At 51.8% G+C, this 19818-nt stretch overlaps 1 protein-coding gene across 1 annotated transcript in view; it reads left to right on the forward strand.

Annotated features, from left to right (window-relative positions):
- The first annotated feature begins 290 nt into the window (after positions 1 to 290).
- Positions 291 to 19818, forward strand: part of SNX6 (sorting nexin 6) — an 85605-nt gene continuing 66077 nt past the window's right edge. The window contains exons 1-3 of the mRNA XM_086949295.1: positions 291 to 390; positions 2235 to 2345; positions 2904 to 3025. Of these exons, the coding sequence (XP_086805421.1) occupies positions 2982 to 3025 (44 nt within the window). The 5' untranslated portion in view covers positions 291 to 390; positions 2235 to 2345; positions 2904 to 2981. The remainder of the gene's footprint in view (positions 391 to 2234; positions 2346 to 2903; positions 3026 to 19818) is intronic.

The raw sequence follows: 19818 nt of genomic DNA on the forward strand, positions 1-19818 counted from the left end.
GTGCAGCGTGAGTGCAGAGTTCTACTTCAGGATAGCTTTATTAAATTCCTTGGCGAGGGGTGGAGGGATTTCAGCTCTGGCTAATTCAGATTTATTCTCGAGACACACCCCATTCCGACTGTTGATCATTCAGACTTAAGCATGGAAACCATCACCAACCCTTGCCAAGAATGAGTTAGTCAGCCCATGGGAGCTGTAATAAAAGACCTATTTCCGTGCATCTCCGGGGCCCTGCTTGGCTCCTGTTTATTTATTTTTCTAAAATAATGTTTAATTCCTTTTTAGCCTCGGGCGATAAATGTGGACTTGCAGACAGATGCCACTTTGCAGGTTGACATATCGGATGCGCTCAGCGAGAGGGACAAAGTGAAATTCACGGTACACACCAAGGTAATGCAGGGGGCGCAGGTGGGGCGTGTGTCTGGGCCTGACTGTTTGAGTGGGATCCTCCACCCCTAATGTCCAGGGGCATTACTGTAGCCAGCCGCACTTCAGCCCTGGCCAGCAGTGGTCACTGTAAAGTCTTGGCTTTCCTTTGTTCCCAGGGAGTGTTACTGCTGCGCTCATGGTTTGGACCGGCAGCTGCACCGTAGGAGCAGCACTCCTGTGCCAGACCTTGCTCCCCAGGCACTGCTTCTGCAGCTGCCCTCCTCGCCAGCAGATGTTACGCCTGTACTTTGTGCTCTTTGTCAGGGACTGTAACTGTTCCCATGCTGCAGTCATGATGTGACTGCCATATGTCCCAACGCTGCATCGAGAGCTTCTCCTGCCCTTATTCTGACATCACAACAGATGTGAAGTTGGAGCTCTCTCAGAAAGACTGCACAGAAGTGAATGTTATGTGTACAACTATTGTTGCAATAGCAATACAGGAAAATCCTAATTTAGGAAAAGAATTGGGTGCCAAGCACAACATTTAGAAAAAAGTTCCTTCTGTGTTTCACCGATCAGAATATATGACCAGAGTGGAGTTCTGTTACAAGCAAATTCTAAGCTGTGGAAAGCTCTAGAATAACACTTGCCGTGGTCTGTTCTTACCGGTATAGTGTTTGGGAGATCTTTACTTGGCTACAGCTTTGCGTCCTGTACTAGAATAACCATTTGTTCTGTCCTTTACTTAGATGGCTCTTCGAGCGGCTGTACTAAGATGGCTCTTCAAGCGCCCTTTACCAAGATGGCTCTTCAAGCGCCCTTTACCAAGATGGCTCTTCAAGCGCCCTTTACCAAGATGGCTCTTCGAGCGCCCTTTACCAAGATGGCTCTTTGAGCGCCCTTTACCAAGATGGCTCTTTGAGCGCCCTTTACCAAGATGGCTCTTTGAGCGCCCTTTACCAAGATGGCTCTTTGAGCGCCCTTTACCAAGATGGCTCTTTGAGCGCCCTTTACCAAGATGGCTCTTCGAGCGCCCTTTACCAAGATGGCTCTTCGAGCGCCCTTTACCAAGATGGCTCTTTGAGCGCCCTTTACTAAGATGGCTCTTTGAGCGCCCTTTACTAAGGTGGCTCTTTGAGCGCCCTTTACTAAGGTGGCTCTTTGAGCGCCCTTTACTAAGGAGGCTCTTTGAGCGCCCTTTACTAAGGAGGCTCTTTGAGCGCCCTTTACTAAGGTGGCTCTTTGAGCGCCCTTTACTAAGGTGGCTCTTTGAGCGCCCTTTACTAAGGTGGCTCTTTGAGCGCCCTTTATTAAGGTGGCTCTTTGAGCGCCCTTTACTAAGGTGGCTCTTTGAGCGCCCTTTACTAAGGTGGCTCTTTGAGCGCCCTCTACTAAGGTGGCTCTTTGAGCGCCCTTTACTAAGGTGGCTCTTTGAGCGCCCTTTACTAAGATGGCTCTTTGTGTGCCCTTTACCAAGGTGGCTCTTTGGGCCCCCTTTACTAAAGCGTCTCTTTGAGCGCCCTTTTCAAGGATAACACCTTGCGTTTTACTATGCTGCAGTAGGTTTGCTCGATATCCTGCACTAGCTAGCACTTTGCTGAGATAATTCATGTACTATGGAAACACATTGTTGCCCCTGCTACTCGAATATAATGATTTTTGTCTCTCTCCTGTACTGGCATACTGCCTCGCTGTATCTGGAGTTGACCAAGCTGTCTTGGCCCACCTCAGCTCCCACCCGCCTCTGACTTCTGTCTTTCTCTGTACACTGTAGTTTGTTTCTCAATGTTATAAATATCTGGTTGTTTCAAGATGAGAAAAGTAGTCCTAATCCTTCTTTTTGGTCTTTTATTTTTTTTAAGAGTTCTTTACCAAATTTTAAACAGAATGAGTTTTCTGTTGTTCGGCAACATGAAGAGTTCTGCTGGCTCCACGATTCCTTTGTGGAGAACGAAGACTACGCAGGTTACATAGTGAGTATCGGGAGCCTTTCCTGCCGAGGCTTTCCTGCATTTCAGCACTGAGTTGTTCTGTGATAGCACCCAAGTCCTTCTTTCCCTGGGTGCCTTACCCAGGCGCTGAGTTCAGACATTCCACCAAAGTGTGTCCTTGCACCCTCTGGCCCTTCTACCATGAGTGCTTTAATACCAGTTCTGAGTTCTAAACGCACAACTTTGAATGTTGTTTTTGGTCTTTGTCTTACACTTTTCGCGTCTGGCCTTTCATGCCCCTTTCTCTGGCACTAATAGTTCAGTTCGCTTGTACCTTTTGTGGTTATGGTCACGCATTCAGGAAGCACAGGCTGGGAAAATGATATATGTGGAACCTGAGAGATGAGATTAGCTGTGGCTCTGTACTCTGTAGCTTATCCAATAAATTGCCTGATGTCTCCGGCTCAACAGAGCAAAGGTATGGTCCTTTAGGAGGGATACTAGTACTGTCGGTGGCACGGCTAGTGCAGTCCACAGCGCTGTACAGCTTTAATTTCCTGAACGACTGTGCAATAATGATGATTTCTTGTGCCATGGCAGATCCCGCCGGCACCCCCCAGACCAGATTTTGATGCTTCGAGGGAGAAGTTGCAGAAGCTGGGCGAAGGAGAAGGCTCCATGACCAAGGAGGAGTTCACCAAGATGAAGCAGGAGCTAGAGGCGTACGTCATTTTATTGTCTGTGGTGTGGGTTTGAGGTGGTCAGTCAGTCAGTGCTGTGCCCCGGCACCTTGAATTCTGTCAATCTTCCTTCACAGTGGAGGAGCCATGAACGGCAGGCCTTCCTGTTCTAGCAAGAATTGCTAGAACAGTTGTTGCTGTCTGTAAAGTTAAACATCTGTTATTCATTCCTCTATGAACACGTTACTCATTTTGTAATCGGGGGGCATATTCTTCTACCTCAGCACTATTGAAAATGGTAAAATATAGTAGTGGGGCCACAATTTGAGTCCCACCAGTTGGCAGAGTCGCTGCCAGATTTTAGCCATGGCGGTTAGGGAGAGTGTGAAAAGTAAAGATGATCGAACAGGGAGGTAGGGTCACATCAAAAGGGTAAACCTTCGACCTCTGTTTTGGAGGAGTTAAAGATGCAGGACCCAATAGCCATCTAGTGAGATAACAGTAAACAAATCTGATTCCAGCCTGGAAACTGAAGGAAAAGGTTAACAAAATGGGATGTAGAGGTGGTAGGAGACTCTGAAAGATGAGGTCATCACTGAGGGAACCTAGGATAGTGCCTACAGACCAACAGGTAGGCACATGGGCGTGCAGTGCAACGAGCACTGTGATACAGCGGAAGCGCAGTCTGCATACTTCGCTTGCGATAAGGTTTTCTCTGTTGGCGAGTGGCTCAAGAGCCTTCAGTGTGGCCGGATGGTGCATGAAAGTTATTGTCTACTACCCCGACTACTGGGATACGTTGAGCTGTATACGTATGACGTAAGGACAACTGGCAAGAGATAACGTGGGGAGTAGTGGAAGCTGGAATGTGTTAGACCTATAACACAGACCAGTTTGTTGAAAGGGGAATGGTGGAGTGGCTGTGAAATACCACAGACGTGATTCTAGGTTTGGAGGGGCCTGACCGCACTCTGCCCTCTCATGCTTCTGAAAGTAGAGTGCAAAGAGGAGTAAAGTGTATTGGAGAGCCCCCCCTACACACAAGATGTACTGTATCACATTGTACCACTGCTCATATTTTGGTAAAGAATAGGCAGATGCCCACGTTTTTTGTTTTAAGCATGTCAATCTCTGGAAGTCCCATATGAGGGTTCACTTGTGATCCTTTCCTCAGTTCTGTGACCTGACTCTCCAGTCCTTTCTCCTGTTGTTCCTCTAGGTTCATTCTTAGTATTAAATCTTTTTATTGAGCAGTAAACAATCGCAATGCACCTCTCAAAATCATCAGCGCCGGCCCCGAGAGGAGGCGCCCTAAGACAGTCACTGCTTATTCCCAACGTACTGACACAGGGGCCTACACAGTTAACACAGCAAGCCGCCTACAACCCATCCGGGCCGGCCGCGTCAAAAGAGGTGCCATAGAGGTGCAAGCAGAGCCAATAATAATGCGAGAACTAACAGGAATCCGCAACACAGGACAAAACAACCCCAGTGGTCCCTCTCCCCTTCCCGCTCCCTCCCCTCTCCTTGTCCATTAGTCGAGCATGGGGTAACAGGTCATCACTGACTCTCTACGAGCCAGTCGGCACCGCGCGTGCTGGGCCTCTGCGCCTGTGTGAGTGTGTCTTGGGCTCCGGGAGTGGGGTATCTGCAAGTCGCAGCAGCCGCAGATAACGGGGACAGCTCAATTCCCTGAATTCCCCGGTCAGCAGGGTAAGGAAGGGTTGCCATAGTGCTGCAAAGTCCGCCCCCCTCCCCGCTGAGGCTAACGACAGCTTCTCCATTCCCAGAATCGCCCAGAGACGATGCAGCCAACCCAGTTGTTGCGGGGTCTGGACAGCTCTCCAGTGGGCTACTATGGTCTGAACTGCCGCCCCCAGGGCCAGTGCGATCAGTTTCCCCCTCCAGGATTTCAGGGGGTACATGAGAGCGTTAGGAAGGCCCAGTATAATGTAGGCTGGGAATCGAGGTAGCTGCCTGTCTAGATGAGAATCTATTAGATCCAGAATAGGAGTCTAGTATGGACGGAGTCTATCACAGCCCCATAACAAATGTTCTAACGTCCCCAGTTCCCCGCAACCCCTCCAGCAGCGGTCGCTAACCTGGGGATCCCACCGGTGCAACCTCTCGGGTGTATGATACCAGTATGTGGCGACTTTGGTCATTGTCTCAATGAGACCCGTATAGTGTGCTGAATGTCTGGCTCTGTAATAAACCCCCTCCCATTCCTTCAACGTGAGTTGGCGCCCCAGGTCCTTCTCCCATCTAGCCCTTCCTGCGTTGTATGTGTGAACGTTGGTGAGGAGTAACTGTTGGTAGAGGTCTGAGATTAACTTTTTGTCAGATGTGCGGGTCAGCAGCCATCGCTCATAGGGTGTGAGGTGTCGTTGAGCTCCTGGCTGGATCGAGGGGTGAAGAGCCCAATGTCGCACCTGCAGGTATTGTAAGCGATCCGTCTCGGCAATGCCATAGTCCTCTTTCACTTTGTGGAACGGGAGGATACCCTTGAGGTCAAACATGTGTCCCACATCCCTGCAGGGGGTCGCTCTCCATGCCGCGTATGCCCTAGCGTCCAGGCCCGGTGTGAAGTCTGGGTTATCGAATATCCGAGTCATCGGCGAGGGAAAGGTGGTCAGTCCTTTTGCCACGGCCACCCTGTCCCACACCTCGAGGACCGTGCTCGTGATCTTTGAGGCATACAGGTTGGGGGGGTCTATGACACCGTGGGAGGAATGGGATACCCTGCAGTGGGCGTCCGGCCACTGCCTGGTCCTGAAAGAGCCAGTGCTTACCTGACTCTAGTTGATGCCATTCCACTAGCGTGCGCAGTTGTGCCGCTTGGAAGTATAACGTGAGGTCGGGGATGCCAACTCCACCATGATCAGGGGGCAAAGTAGCAATAGTTTGTTTAAACCGCGGGCGTCATCTGTTCCAGACAAACCGCGCTAACTCCGATTGTGTTTTCTGAAGCCACCCGGTCGGTGGCCGCAAGGGAAGCGTCTGGAACAAGTATAGAATCTGGGGCAGCAACGTCATTTTAACAGCCGCGATCCGGCCAAGCCAGGACAGTGTGAGGGGTTTCCAACGCCGTAACTGGTCTCGGAGATTCTTACTGAGTTTCACGTAGTTGGTCTCCGCGGTGTCCTGCACCGTCGGAGCCAGGAGGACACCCAGATAGGAGATGGAGGTGTCGGACCACTGCACATTAAACTCCGCTTTGACCTCTTCCAGGGTCTCCGGTAGCAACGAGATATTCAGGGTCTCCGATTTCGCCACATTTATCTTAAAGCCCGACGCCAGTGCGAAGACGTGGAGTTCCGCAAAGAGCGCCCGTAGTGACTGCATCGGCTTGGTGAGAGACAACAGGATATCGTCCGCGTACAAACTAATTTTGTGCGTGTCTCCGCCAAAGGGAATGCCGGAGATGAGTTCATGGTGCCGCACTCTCTGCGCCATTGGCTCCATATAGAGCGCGAACAGGAGGGGGGAGAGTGGACAGCCCTGCCGGGTGCCTCTGCCAATGTCAAATCTCGGGGAAGTATGGCCATTAACTCGCACCGCTGCATTGGGTCGGCGATAGCAATTAAATAGAGGGTTTCTCCGAACCCGAAGTGCCGCAGTACCTGGTCAAGGTAAGGCCAGTGCACCCTATCGAATGCCTTTTCTGCATCGATAGTGAGGAGCATACTACCCGGTCTCGTGCGTGAACCGGCCTCGATGAGATGGAGGACCCGCCGGGTATTGTCGCTAGTCTGCCTTTGTGGGATGAAGCCCGACTGGTCAGGCTCCACTAATTGCTGCATGTAAGGTGCTAGGCGACTTACGAGGATGCCGGTGTAAAGCTTCAGATCTACGTTCAGCAAGGAGATAGGCCGGTAGGAGCCGCAATTGGTTGGGTCGCGTCCGGGTTTGGGGATCACCGAGATGGCCGCTTCAAGCAAGTCAGGAGAGATGGCACCGGGCTGATCAAACGTGTTGAAAAGGTCACGCAGTATAGGGGCAACCTGTGGGCAGAATGTCTTATAAAAGGCCGCCGTATAGCCATCCGGCCCTGGGGATTTCCCCACTTTAAGGCGGGATATCGCCGAAATGACCTCCTCTAGGCCAATGGGCCGATCCAGGAAGTCCGCTTGCGCCTGGTTTAGGGAGGGAAGCGCCGCGCCTCGCAGATAGTCCAGGCCGGCTTTCGGGTCGAGGCAGTCTGCATCATAGAGGGCGGCGTAAAATTTACCGAAGGCCGCAGCTATGGCCGCATCCTCCGTGACCTGGGTGCCTTGAGCGGATTGGAGGGAGCGTACCTGCTGCCTCTGATTCTGTGCCCGTAGCCTGCTCGCTAAGAGCTTCCCACATCGGTCACCCCCGGTATAGTATGCGTGCTTGAGGCGCATGGTAGCGTATTCAGCCACATCTTGATCCAGGGCAGCCAGCATCTTCCTTTCGGTGCACAACTGGCGCCACGCCCGCGCGGCCCCGGTGCGTTGGTACATCTGCTCCAGTTCAGCCACCCGTTGAGTGAGTTAGGCTCTTTTCAGCGCTCTTTCCCTATTGTTGGCGGTGGCGATTGATATGATCTCCCAGCGTAGGACCGCTTTGAGTGCCGCCCATTGTGTGGTTTTAGTTGTCCCCATTCGCGTTGTGCGTCAAAAATTGAGCGATTGCAGCTTTAAGTCTTTCTTGTGTGTCTGGGACCTGCAGAAGCCCGTCTCGTAGCCTCCAGTGTCGCTGAGGTGTCGGCGCGGACGCCACCTGAAAGGTCGCCACCACTGGCGAATGGTCAGACAACAAGGCCGGAAGTATCTCTACGTCCTTAGCCTGTGCAGTCAGTTGGGAAGAGCACAAAAAGTAGTCCAGTCTCGCATAGGTCTTGTGGGCCGCTGAATAGTAAGTGTAGGCTGTCGTATGTGGATGGGAGTGTCTCCATAGGTCAGTGAGGCCTAGATCTGAAATATGCGTATGTCCTGATGTCGAGAGTGCCCCAACCTGGCCTAACCTCTGGCCTGAGCGGTCTGCTGTGTTGTGAAACACTAGGTTGAGATCTCTACCAAGTAGTAAGTGTTGGTGCGCGGTGGCCGTGGCCGCCTCTAGTGCTGTGTGTAAAAACCTTTCCTGACCTTCGTTCGGCGCGTAAACAGTGCCCACTAGTAATGTTTGGCCCGCAACCTGAAAGCTGTGGACGAGGAGCCGCCCTTTGATCTCAGCCTCTTTCTGCATGACCCTCCCCTCAAAGGATTTGGCTACCAATATTGCTACCCCAGCTACCTTTTTATGAGTGGATGAGAGAAACTGCCAAGGGAAGGAGCGTGACTTAAGTCTGTGATGGTCCAAATGTCAGCTTTCGAGTGTTCCAGGAAGGACAGTATCGCCTTGCGCTTGACTGGGTTGTTAAGGCCCCGCACATTAAGTGAAAGTACAGTCAAGCGGCGTGTCATGGTGGGCGCAGTGCGGAGGGAGCTAAGCCCAGCACCTGTGCTGCGGGCGCGATTTGTAGGACAACACCTCGCCCGACGCATGTCTGTCTGCCAAACCAATTTGCAAGGTCAAAATCCCCTGGACAAGGAGAGCCCCCTCCCCCCTCCCACCCCCCTCTCAACTCCACCCCCTCCCCCCCAACCTCCGTAACACCCCCTCCCAGCCCTCCCCCCATCCCTTAGTCCCAACCATGAAAAGATCTCGGTCAAACATAGTCCCGGGTCCAGTTAGCAGTCCACCTGGACCCGTGGTAAGGTGTATCCGTGGTGTGTAGGCAATGGCAACAGCAACCCATCGGCTCCCCGCCCCCACGCCAGATAGTGGCCATGCTCTACAAAGCTTTGAGTGTCATGTCTCATGGCCCGCTGGCTGTGTCTTTGGACACTTCTTGAATGGCGGCCGCATGCTCCAGGGCTACTGTTTCGGGGTCCGGCCTCTTAATCTTCTTCTTCTGGCGCTTGTGACGTACTTTTTGCCAACCGTTTCTGTCGCCCGGCAGAGGCATTGACAATGAAGGGGCCATCCCGGAGTCGTCCCCCGACTCCTCCTCCTCGTGCGGTATGCCCAGGAGATCGCAGGTGTCCCTCAAGGATCTAAGTTGCTGCAGGGATCCATTCCACTTAAAAATGATTCGAAAGGGGTGTCCCCAGGAGTATGGAACCGCCTTCTCCCGCAGGAAGGCGGTGACTGTCTTAAAAGCACGCCTCTTTTGAAGGGTGATTGCAGAAAGGTCCTGGAAGAGTTCCACCGCCTGTCCACGGTATACAATGGGTTGGTGTTGTCGGGCTGCTTTCAGGATGCGTTCCTTGAGGGGGAAGTCTGGGAGGTAGGCGAGGATGTCCGGTGGGGGGTTGGACGCCCGCCTAGGGATGCCCACTCTGTGCGCCCTATCAATCCTGATCTCGAAGTCGTCAGACTCCCCCAGTATGCCCCTGAATAAGCCCTGCAGGTAAGCTGTCACATCCTCTCCCTCTGCCTTTGTGGGTACGTTCCGGACGCGTATGTTTTTGCGTCTCGAGCGGTTCTCCAGGTCCTCAGTGTGGGTCTGTAGGTCTTTTTGTTGCTCCTGGAGCCTAATTATCTCCTGCTGCAGGATATGCACCTCCTCAGCCCTGGCAGAGTCCACTGTGGCCACCCGCTCCCCCAGGTCATCCACATCTTTCCGCAGTTCTTTGTACCCGCCCGCCATTTCCTGCTTCAGCGTTTGGATGTCTTCTCTGAGGGAAGCGAATAATGTTTTCATGAACGATTTCGTGGCAGGCGCTTCACCGTCTCCCGGATCGCCTAGTTTGGGCTGTGCGGTCTGTGCAGGTTTGTCAGGGCTCTTGTCTCCTTTGGTCGAGCCTTTCGCCAGCATGTCCGGGATAGTACGGCCCGCGCGGCGGTTGGTGGACGACATGGTCGAGTCGTGGCCCGGGGTCCAGGGCCCCGGGGCTCCAAGCTGTCCGGGATTCCCGGTGCCCTCTCCTGGTCAGCAGAAGTGCGGACTGTTCCCCACGTACCCACCGCTGTGGGCAGCAGGCTGCGCTGTCCGACCTGTCCGCCGCTGTGTCTTGGTAGGTCGGGGTGAATGGGTGACTTTCCTTCGTCAAGTAGTATCTCCTCGTGGTGTCAATACAGGTCCCCACAACACGTGTGCAGCACAGAACACAATCCCCGCTCCCCTGCCGGACGTGTCTCTCTTCGGGGCCCAGCCGCCGCAGCAAGGGATAACCTGTGGACCTCAGTCCGTGCGTGTGGTGCGTAGATGCTCTAGCCTGCTCGGCGCGGTGTAATGCGGCATGGCGGGGCCTATCTGGGCCTTGTGTTCAGCGCCCCTGTGCTGCACCCGGGGGCTCTCCTATGAACTCAGTCCTGCCGGCCCGACTGCCCCACCATTCCGGGTGTATTGGGTGGGGGTCACGCCGTGCCGGCCTTCACCAGTCTCTGCAGTCTCCTTGACCCAGGACCCAGCCACGGGGCTCCCTGTGTGGTGGGCCGGGCCCTCGTGCTGGTGGGTTGTGGTCCCCACATCCTCCTTTTGGGGTACCTACGTGGCCTGCAGCCCGGGCCGCCAATCTGGTCGCACACCGGGGGCTCGATGGTGCCCCCCGAGCCTCCCTCTGCCCTCTCCCGCCAAAGCTCCTCACCTCTTTGCCTCGGCGCCGGCCGCTTCCCAGTCCGTGCCTCCGCCGACTGCTGCACCGCTGGGAGCGCCCCCCTGTCCGGTCACCGGCTGGTCTGCTGGGGGCCAAGGCACCATGGAGCTCCGTGATCCTCGGCGGTGTCCGACGCTGCACGGCGCCGCGCTCAGCCCGCGGGGTCCCACCCTGTCGCAGGCCCAAGGAGCCAGGGCCTCGATTTATGACTGCCGGGCTGGCCGCGTGGAGGCGGGGCAGGCGCGGGCACTAGTGTCCGGGCTGGAGGGCGGCGGGTCCGGACCCCGGTCACAGCTCTCTGCCCAAGGGTGGGGTGAATGCTCTTCAGGCCAGTGTCCGCCTCGGACCAGTCTATGCACGATCAGGGCAAGTTGCTGGGCGGCCTCAGCGCAGCGCCGGTTCGCTCGCCGCGGAGTCCGCCATTTCCTTGCTCCGCGGTCCGGGTCTGCAGTGTCGTTGAGACCGCAATCTCCGTCGGTTTGGCTCCGGGATCGCTCTGGAGAAGAGGGGAGCGATCGCCGCTCCTGGGCGACAAAGTCTTGTCGTTAGGTCCACCACTGGTGCTGATTAAGGCCGATGGCAGGAGCCGGGGCAGGGAGCCTCAAGGACCCGCGTCTGGTCAGGTCGCCATCTTGGCCACGCCCCCCTAGGTTCATTCTTAATGGAAAGCTTTTACATGCCGCCCTTCAAGGGTGCTTTTAAGGATGCTGCTCACTTCTCTGCATTGGAACTTGAAGTATATATTAAAGATAGTTATGATGCCATCACTTCTGTCCTATTATAAAAAACAACAAGGGCACCCAATCGAGTCGGCACAGAACCTCGGGGAACATATGAGTAAAGACAACAGCGGTCCTATGCATGGAGGGATATAGTCAAAAGGTAAATATAGACACAATGGAAACTATATTGTAAATTGACTTGCCCAGCCGGGCAGAGGTCTAATATTTAATTTAGAACCACAATATTAGGAGATACCTTCAACAATTTCTTGGAGATGGGCACAAGCCTGTGCCCAGACGTTTACAAATTGTCATGGTTAGCCGAGTGGATAGAAGGTAGAGAAAGGTTTTTAGGCAAAAGCTATTGTTTTCTGTGCATATAACAACAGAATTCACATTTACACCATTACTTGAAATATAGTAACAGATGCACAACAGAGTATATGGTGTAGAAGTTGTCTGGGTGGCTGGGTCCTGGGTCAAGTTGACTATATCCCTCCTTGCATAGGACCGCTGTTGTCTTTACTCATCACTTCTGTCCTGGCTTTCCCGGTCTCTTGGGGAGCAGCGGGGTCTTTGCACTTTTAAGATGTGGGCGTTAAATAGTTCTTTTATGACCTGAGGATTGTCCTCCCCCTTTTTTTCCCCCCACAGCTGTCTCGCATCCTGGCTTGATGTCTGGACATTCCCTGAACGTCAGGGTTGTATATTGATTTATGTAAACGGCTCTGTTTTGTTCTGACTGTGCACACCTCCCAGAATCCCTCAAGTCTTTGCCTTGTGAAAGCCTCATCTTCCCTGGGCCCTCATCGGCAGGTAAAAAGTTGTCCCCGGATTCCTTGAACATCATGAATCCTCTTTCATCTTTTCACTCTAACCTATCTAAGGACACTGGTAGTTGCGCCACGTTTATTGAAATCTTATTTTATCCTATTTTTTATATGGCCAGACATAGGCCAATTTCAGCCAGCCTCTTTTTGGCGAAGATCCTGCGAGCTGCTGTCACTCACTCCTGCTTACCTGTGGATGCGTGCATCTTCGAGGGGGAATCCCAGGCTGGGTTTAAGATGATTTGTGTCTGAAGACACAAACTTTGTGTACCTCTCCTCCTTGTGTCCTCAAACAGGACAAGCCTCTCCATGACTGCAGTAGATATTCTCCTACTTTTCTTGTGTGTGCAGATCACTCTCTCGTGAGGGCCTCCTACTGACTGCAAGGCAGGAAACTCCTGGGTCTCCACAGATCAGAAGTGGTGGCGTGTGGCAGAGGGTGTTGTCCTGTGACACTGTGGATACCCCAGTGGGATATGGAGACACTCGTGTGTGAGTGATTCTTGGTCTGAGCTTTTCCTCTGATGGCTTTATTTATCTCCCTAGCTTTCTCTTCGTGTGAGGTGTACCTGCCTCCTTCTCATGGCAGTGCCCTCGCATCCTGCGCTCAGTAGCCACGTCCCCCAGCTCAGTCTCATGGATCTATGCACTCATCTGCTAGAGCTGGGCACTGACACTCCTTGATGTAAGGTATCCTTAGTAATAGGGTTCTGCACAGGGCTATGCATACCCAAACACCCTAGAACCGGACCAAGGATATAATGTTCTAGTGTTGCTAACCTTTTCCTTTACCATGGTTTGTTTCGCACTTTTGTCTCTTAGGGCAATCACCTGAATGCAATTGGATGAGGCTTTCTAGAGGCACCCAACTGTGTTATGTGGGTCTGTGTGCAACCCTCCTAGGTATCCTGGGCTTGACATTCCCCCATTGGAATATTCTCAGTAATAAACCCCACATAAGTGGACCCACTTTAAGTGCTTTTCTGGTAAACGCTTTAATTGCTGTCCTATGGTTTGAGTGATTGCAGGCCCATAATGCTTCTGTGAGTTAAGGGATACTTCCTCTTTGTCTAAGATGGTCCCTTAATAGTGTTTTGTGGACTTTTCATAAAGTCTTTTGTTTTGATTATAACCCACCAGGTTTATGGACTGTTAAGGGACCAGACCTAATTTTCCGTTGCCCTCCCCATGACTTCAACCCTGACCCAAACTCCTTGTAACTTGGCAAGGTGTCTGTGACCAGTCAATTTGGAATCAACTAAATGTTGACATTGTACAGAGTGTATGTGATACTCTAGTTCTCCCAGATTTCTACAACCCTCCCTATGTCTCAGCTTAGTTAAACTTTCTCCAGCCACTGAGTGATTTCAAGACTGTGCAATCCCTTACCTCCTAAGCCTATTATGATTGCTTGGTTCTGCCCGTAAAGTTGCTCCTGTTTGTTCAGGGGTCAGATCTGGCTTCCCCAAGAAGCACTTCCTTCACTGGTGTCTGGCTGGATCTCTCGTCAGCCTGTGCTGCTAACATATCAGTAGCCTGTGAAGGTCGCATCTTAAAAAAACTGCAGCCCCAACAACCCTGTGCTCCCGGTGCCTGGTAAAACTGCTCTGCTGCCAATGCTGTTGCAATCCTACATTTCTCATATCACACACAACTTTCAGCTTGGTCATGAGTCAAGGTTTTTCATAGAGTGGTTTGCTGTTCCACGCTCTGCCCCTTTGCGTTTTCTAGCAGAGCTAAGGTGTCTCATAACTTATGTATCTGATAGACTTCTAGCTGCAGATTTCATTCCTTCTTAAGGATTTTCTCTTCTGCCAGTTCGGTGAATACTGCGTGCCTCTTGGGCTGATGCAGTCACTCTGTGCTTGTATCGGCTGCGCAAGTGCTGCCTGTGGGCTTGGAAGAGGACTGAGCCATCCTGAACCAGGTTCTTGCAGATGACCGGGATGAATGACTGAATGAAATGTCATTTATAAAGCACAATGGCTACCCGAAGGCCTCCCAGCGCTGCAGACGGGTAAAGAAGGCAGAGCAGAGAGTGAGTGCAGATCTAAAAGAGACAGGTTTTTAAGAGATTCCAGAATGAGAGCAGATTACGCTCTTTCCGCAAATGAAGTGGAAGGGCATTCCAAACGATGTAACCATGATATGAGAAGGAGCGACCACCACATCTGGCTCTCCTTATTCTGGGTTGTAGGTCAGGAAAAGAGGCAGTTGAACAAAGGTCTCTCCGCTGTTGAAAAGGAGTGATGAGATTGGAGAACGGGCGGGCCGTTCTTCCAGGAGGCTTTATGGGCAAGGCATATAGCCTTAAATTGAATCCTTTCCCTTCTCGTCAGCCAGTGCAGGCTCCTTGGAGCTGCCATCGTGGAATCTGGAGGAGTCTGCGGGTGGCGCAGCTTTGAATAATTTTGAGCTTATTGCTGGATGGTGTACTGTGGAGCTCCCAGATATAAGGCATTCCCATAAACCAAGCGGGAGAGGATCAGAGCTTGGACCATGATCTTTCTGGCCTGAAAAGGGAGAAGTGGAAGGACCTTGTAACGCATCCTTAATTGGCCAAAGCAAGTTGCAGAGAGCGTCGCTGCCTGGTTATTAAAAGTCAAGGAAAGATCAAGCCAGATACCAAGGCTCTTCATCTGGTCTTTAGGGACTGGGGACAACCTCTGTCTTGTCCCTGTTCAGTTTAAGGCTTGAGAGTTCCATCCACTTGACAACATCCTCTAGGCAGCAGCCTAGGGTGCTAGATGACCTCTCTGGGTGGTTAAGCTCCACCACGAGCTGAGTGTCATCGGCATAGGTGATGATTTTTATGCCAAATGGATGGACAATCTCTGCCAAAGGTCTCGCGTATATATATTAAACAGCGTGGGGCTGAGGAAGAGCCCGGAGGCACCCCACAGCTGAGAGGCAGCTGGTTGGAGACAGCATCTCCCCCAAAAACCTTAAAGGAGCGTTCTCTGAGAGAGGACTGCAGCCAGGCTATTGCTGAGCCGGACACTCTCAAATTCTTGAGTCTAAGGATCAGTGTATTATGGTTAACTGTGTCAAATGCTGCACTGAGATTGAGAAGGATAATTGCCGCATTGCCCCCTTGATCTAGGATGTGTCTTGCTTCCTCTGTCATAGCAAGGAGGGCAGTCTCAGTGCCAAGCTGGGGACGAGAAACAGTCTGGGATGGGTGAAGTAGATTATTAGATTCCAGAAAGGCTACAAGTGTGGTGTTTGTGTCTCTTGAGAATCTTGCTCTCCCAAGGCAAGAGGAAAATGGGCCGATAGTTAGCCAAATTAGCCTGATCAAGGTTAGGTTTTTTAAGTAGGGCTTTAACCATCGCACATATCTAAGCCAGTGGAACTACACCTATAGAGCTGGAGGAGTTCACCAGGCAAGAATAACAGGGTGGATAATATCTACAACCAGGGTGAGGGCCTGGGGAGCGGGGTCAGTGGGAGAGCCCGATTTTACGTTCGCCATAATAAGGTCCAATGAGGCAGAGTCCAGGAGTGGAAATTGTGCTAACAGGGTTTGGGTTCCTGCGATCGACTCGGAGGAGGGAAGCGTGGGGTAAGTGGTCTGAGAGGACGGAAAAGACAGATAAATATTTTGAATTTTCTGTTGAAAGAACTCTGCCCGGTTAATACAATGTGTGAGTGCATTATCCAACGCAGGAGGTTTCTGAGGCAATTTAATGGGTCTTTGCAATTTTAAACATTTCTTTGGGAGACTTCTCTGCTGACTTAATTTTCTATTCATAAAAGACAGTTTGGGTGACTTTAATTTTAGATTTGTGGGATCGAATACATTCCCTGTACTCTGCTTTACTGAGATCTGAATAATTCAGACTCCATCTCCTTTCAAGCCTTCTGCAGCATTGTTTAAGTTCCCTCAATTTAGGAGTGAACCACCGCGCAGTTTTCAGCCTGCTGGTTATATGGGAGGGTTTCTTGGGGAGCACTATATCCAAGGAACCTTGGATCCAAGGGTTACATTTCTCATTAGCATTGGCCAAGTTACAGTTTAGGTCACAGGTGTGTCAAGTGGTTTCCAGAGCCAAATTCCACTGATCGACAGGAAGCCTGGACCAATTCTGCTCTCGGACCGAGATTATATTGAGGGACAAACAGGTCCGGGAATTTCCCAAGTTAAGGGGATCAAAGAGTGATCCGTCCAGGTAAGAGGGACGGGGAGTCCTACAGTAAGTTTACTACAATTGCTGAAGACAGGTTCCAATAAATGCCCTTTACTGTGAGTGGGTTTCAGCACTTTCTCCATGAGCAGGAGTGCTGAAAGATTCTCGATCACTTCATTAGCCAAGTTGTCAGAGGGTTCATCTAAGTGTAAAGTAAGGTCACCAAGCACAGTGAAGGTAGCTGGCCCTAAAGCTAAGTCGGCAACAGCAGTGGGAAGTGCATCAAGAAAGTGTCTAGGGCTGCCCGGGGGCGGTAAATAAGGAGGCCGGAGAAGGTGCTGATCAAAGAGACTTATAAGTAGAAAGCCAGACTTTCGCAGTCTGGTAAGGGGTCCGCGATGGTACGACAGTTTAAATTATTATTAAAAATAATGGCTATACCCCCACCTCTACCGGTCTCGCGGTCAATCCGACATATAGAGTGGGAGGGAGGGTTTGCGCAAGAATGGGGTCAGACTCATTGTGGAGCCACGTCTCTGTCAAAAAGAGGGCATCTGGTTTTAAATCTTCCAGTAACATCATCATTTCTGTGGAATGTTTAGAGCAAGATCTACAATTACGGGAGAACATCTTCAAAGTGGGAGGGATATCGGGGCATTCTAGAACTTTAGTGGGGGACGAAAACGCAAAGCCACAATGGGGGCAGTGCACATTACCATTCAGCACATTCATAGAGTGCCGGCAGGCTTCAATGATATCTGTACGGAGCACATGGAGAAGTTGGGAACTATAAGATACAGCTCCGGCCGAGAAACAGACGGGGGTTGGGGCCACTGGTTACGTCCGGGCGCGGATGGGTTGCCTTTGGAGGCATGCAAAGTTCCCTTCCAATGCGGACATGACACCGCAGACTCGCTGGGCAGGGCCAATGCTTCCTCTGTGGCACTCCGCCACCATGCCTGGCTACGGTCATGTGGTTTTTCGAGGAATGTCCATGTATTCCCGTATGAACATGCCCTTCAATGGCACGCACCTTTTTAGTGACCTAGCACACTCACACTTGAGTAATTCAAGACCTGTAAGATCACAGCTGGGGCTTGTCATGGCCACACACCAGCCTCCCTCTTCTTTTCGTCCCGTCTGTGGCCATGATAGGGACTACCAGCCGTCTCCTTTACAACAGAGCCACAACATCCAGCAGGCTTTACTCCCTTTTCGTGGCTGCAGACGCAGCTCCTGCAAGTCCCATGGGAAGGAAAGCCAGAGATCTCCTCAGTCTGCTACCCCAGCCCCCTCTCCCCAATGATAGCCGCAGCCTCAAAACCCCTATAGTAGCCCTCTCAACAACAGGCACCCTTTTCGGGGCAAGACCAGGCACTACCTGTCCAAATGGTAAGCCATTACATAAACCGTATCGAGGAACATGGAGGGCGCTATAAATTGTCCGGTGGGGTTATGCCATTCCACTCCTAGAGACCCTGCTGTCTATGCCACCGTCCTCCGATCGGTTGATGAAGGACCACCTCTCCTTGTTGCTCCAGTAAGTGCAGGCCTTTTGGCCACAGAAGCCAAAAAGAGGGTGCCTGCATCAGAAGTAGATCGTGGTAGTAATTCCCTCTACTTTCTGATGCACAAGAAGGTCAGATGCCTCCGCTCTCTTAGATCTGTCCTCTCTCTATGCCTTCCTGAGGAAGGAAAAATTCAAGATGTTAGTTTCTCCGTTCCGGTCTTTGTCAGACCCTGAAAGACTGGATGTTAGTATTTGACCTGCTGGACGCTTCTTTTCACATCCTGGTTCTGCTGGCCCATCGGCGTTAACCTGTAGTTCACGATGGGCCAGTAGCCTTCCTGGTTTGCTGTGCTCCGCTTTGGTCTGACTAGAGCCCCTTGGGTGTTCATGAAGGTGATTTTGGTGATTGCAGCACATCTGAAGAGGTCCGAGTTCTTAGCCTTTCCCTACCTCAACGACTTGCTGCTAAAGGCAGGCTCACCCTAGTCAGTCGCCACCCACCTTCAGACTACGGCAGATCACCCTCATTCGCTGGGGTTCACTATCAGCATGCCTCTTTTTCAGGCGCTCCCTTTCATCCCAGCCATTCTGGACACAGTGCAATTCCACTCTTACCCTCTGGAGTGTGGAGTACAGGACATTTGGTCTGGGATACCGATGTTTCAACCTTAGTCCTAAATTTCAGTGTGACTGACTGAGACTGCTGGGTCCTATGGCCTCCTGCATCCTGATGGTGAAGTATACTCAATGTCCTATGCGGGCTCTGCAGTCTGAAGCCCAAGTGGGCATCGCATCAGGGGAATCTCTCCGACCGAGGCCAGATTTCAAGGGAGACTGCAGTGGGAGTTCAGGACCAGGAGTGGTAGACCCCTCTCCCTTCTCCACACAGAGCGGACTGTGGTGATCGATGTATCGATCCTGGGCTGTGGTGGTGATCTGGGAGATTTGGTGGTTTGAGGCCTGAGGTCTCTGGCGGAGCATCTGCCCCACTTCTTGGAGCTGAGGGTGATTCACTTTGGCATTGAAGGTGTTCTTCCCCCCCATCAAAGGGGAGCTGGTCCAGAAGTTCATGGACAAAACTACCACCAAGTGGTACTGCAACAAACAGGGCAGAGTAGGGTCGTGGACCCTGTGCCTGTAGTCTCCACGTCTGTGGATATTGCTGGAACGTCAAGACATTTTCCTACTTTTGTAGCACCTGGCGGGATCTCTAAACGCCAGGGCGGACTAACTTTGCCATCAGTGCCTCACAGACCACGAATGGTGTCTGTATCTGGAGGTGGCTCAAGGTTTCTATCAAGACTGGGGAGAACCTTGGCTAGATCGGTTTGCCACCGCAGAGAATGTGCAATGTCCGTACATTTGTGTGCTGATCTTTCCATAGCACCTCTCACTCTGGGACAAGTTGACTAGATTTGAATAGTGGACTCCTATACGCCTTTCTGCCGTCCCCTGCACCCCTACCTTACCAAGTTCTCAAGAAGATCCAAACCGACCGTGCCAAAGTCATCCTGGTGGCTCAGGACTGGGCGAGGAGATTATGGTATCCAGAACTTCTGAGCATGTGTTCTCCGAACAGGCTGTACTTTCGGGAGGATTTACTGTTGCAGTAATAGAGCGTGGTCAATGCACTTAAATCTGTGCATATTCCACCTTCATGTATGGAGATTTAGGGGCGATAGTTGGGGGTTTTCGACCTTCCTCTAGAGATCTGTGACGTCATCTTAGTCAGATACTGATGAAGACGCGGATGTCCATCAGGACACTGATCAAGATGACGTCCTCGCGGATTGGGATGATTATAGAGCTCAAAAGCCATCTACCCCGCCGACCTCGCCTTTACCTTCTCTGCCGGTGGACATTGGAAGTTTTCATAACTTAATGGTGCGTGCTGCCAAGCGCTTCCATTTAACTTTAGAGATGCAACAAACTGATTACTTTCTCTAAGACTTCAAAGATCAGCCTCTTAAACACTCATACCATCCCAATCATTGATTTTATTTGGCAGGAAGGACTTAAACTTATGGCACGACCAA

The sequence above is a fragment of the Lissotriton vulgaris genome, unplaced genomic scaffold, assembly GCF_964263255.1.
Source record: "Lissotriton vulgaris unplaced genomic scaffold, aLisVul1.2 SCAFFOLD_2305, whole genome shotgun sequence".
NCBI lineage: Eukaryota > Metazoa > Chordata > Amphibia > Caudata > Salamandridae > Lissotriton > Lissotriton vulgaris.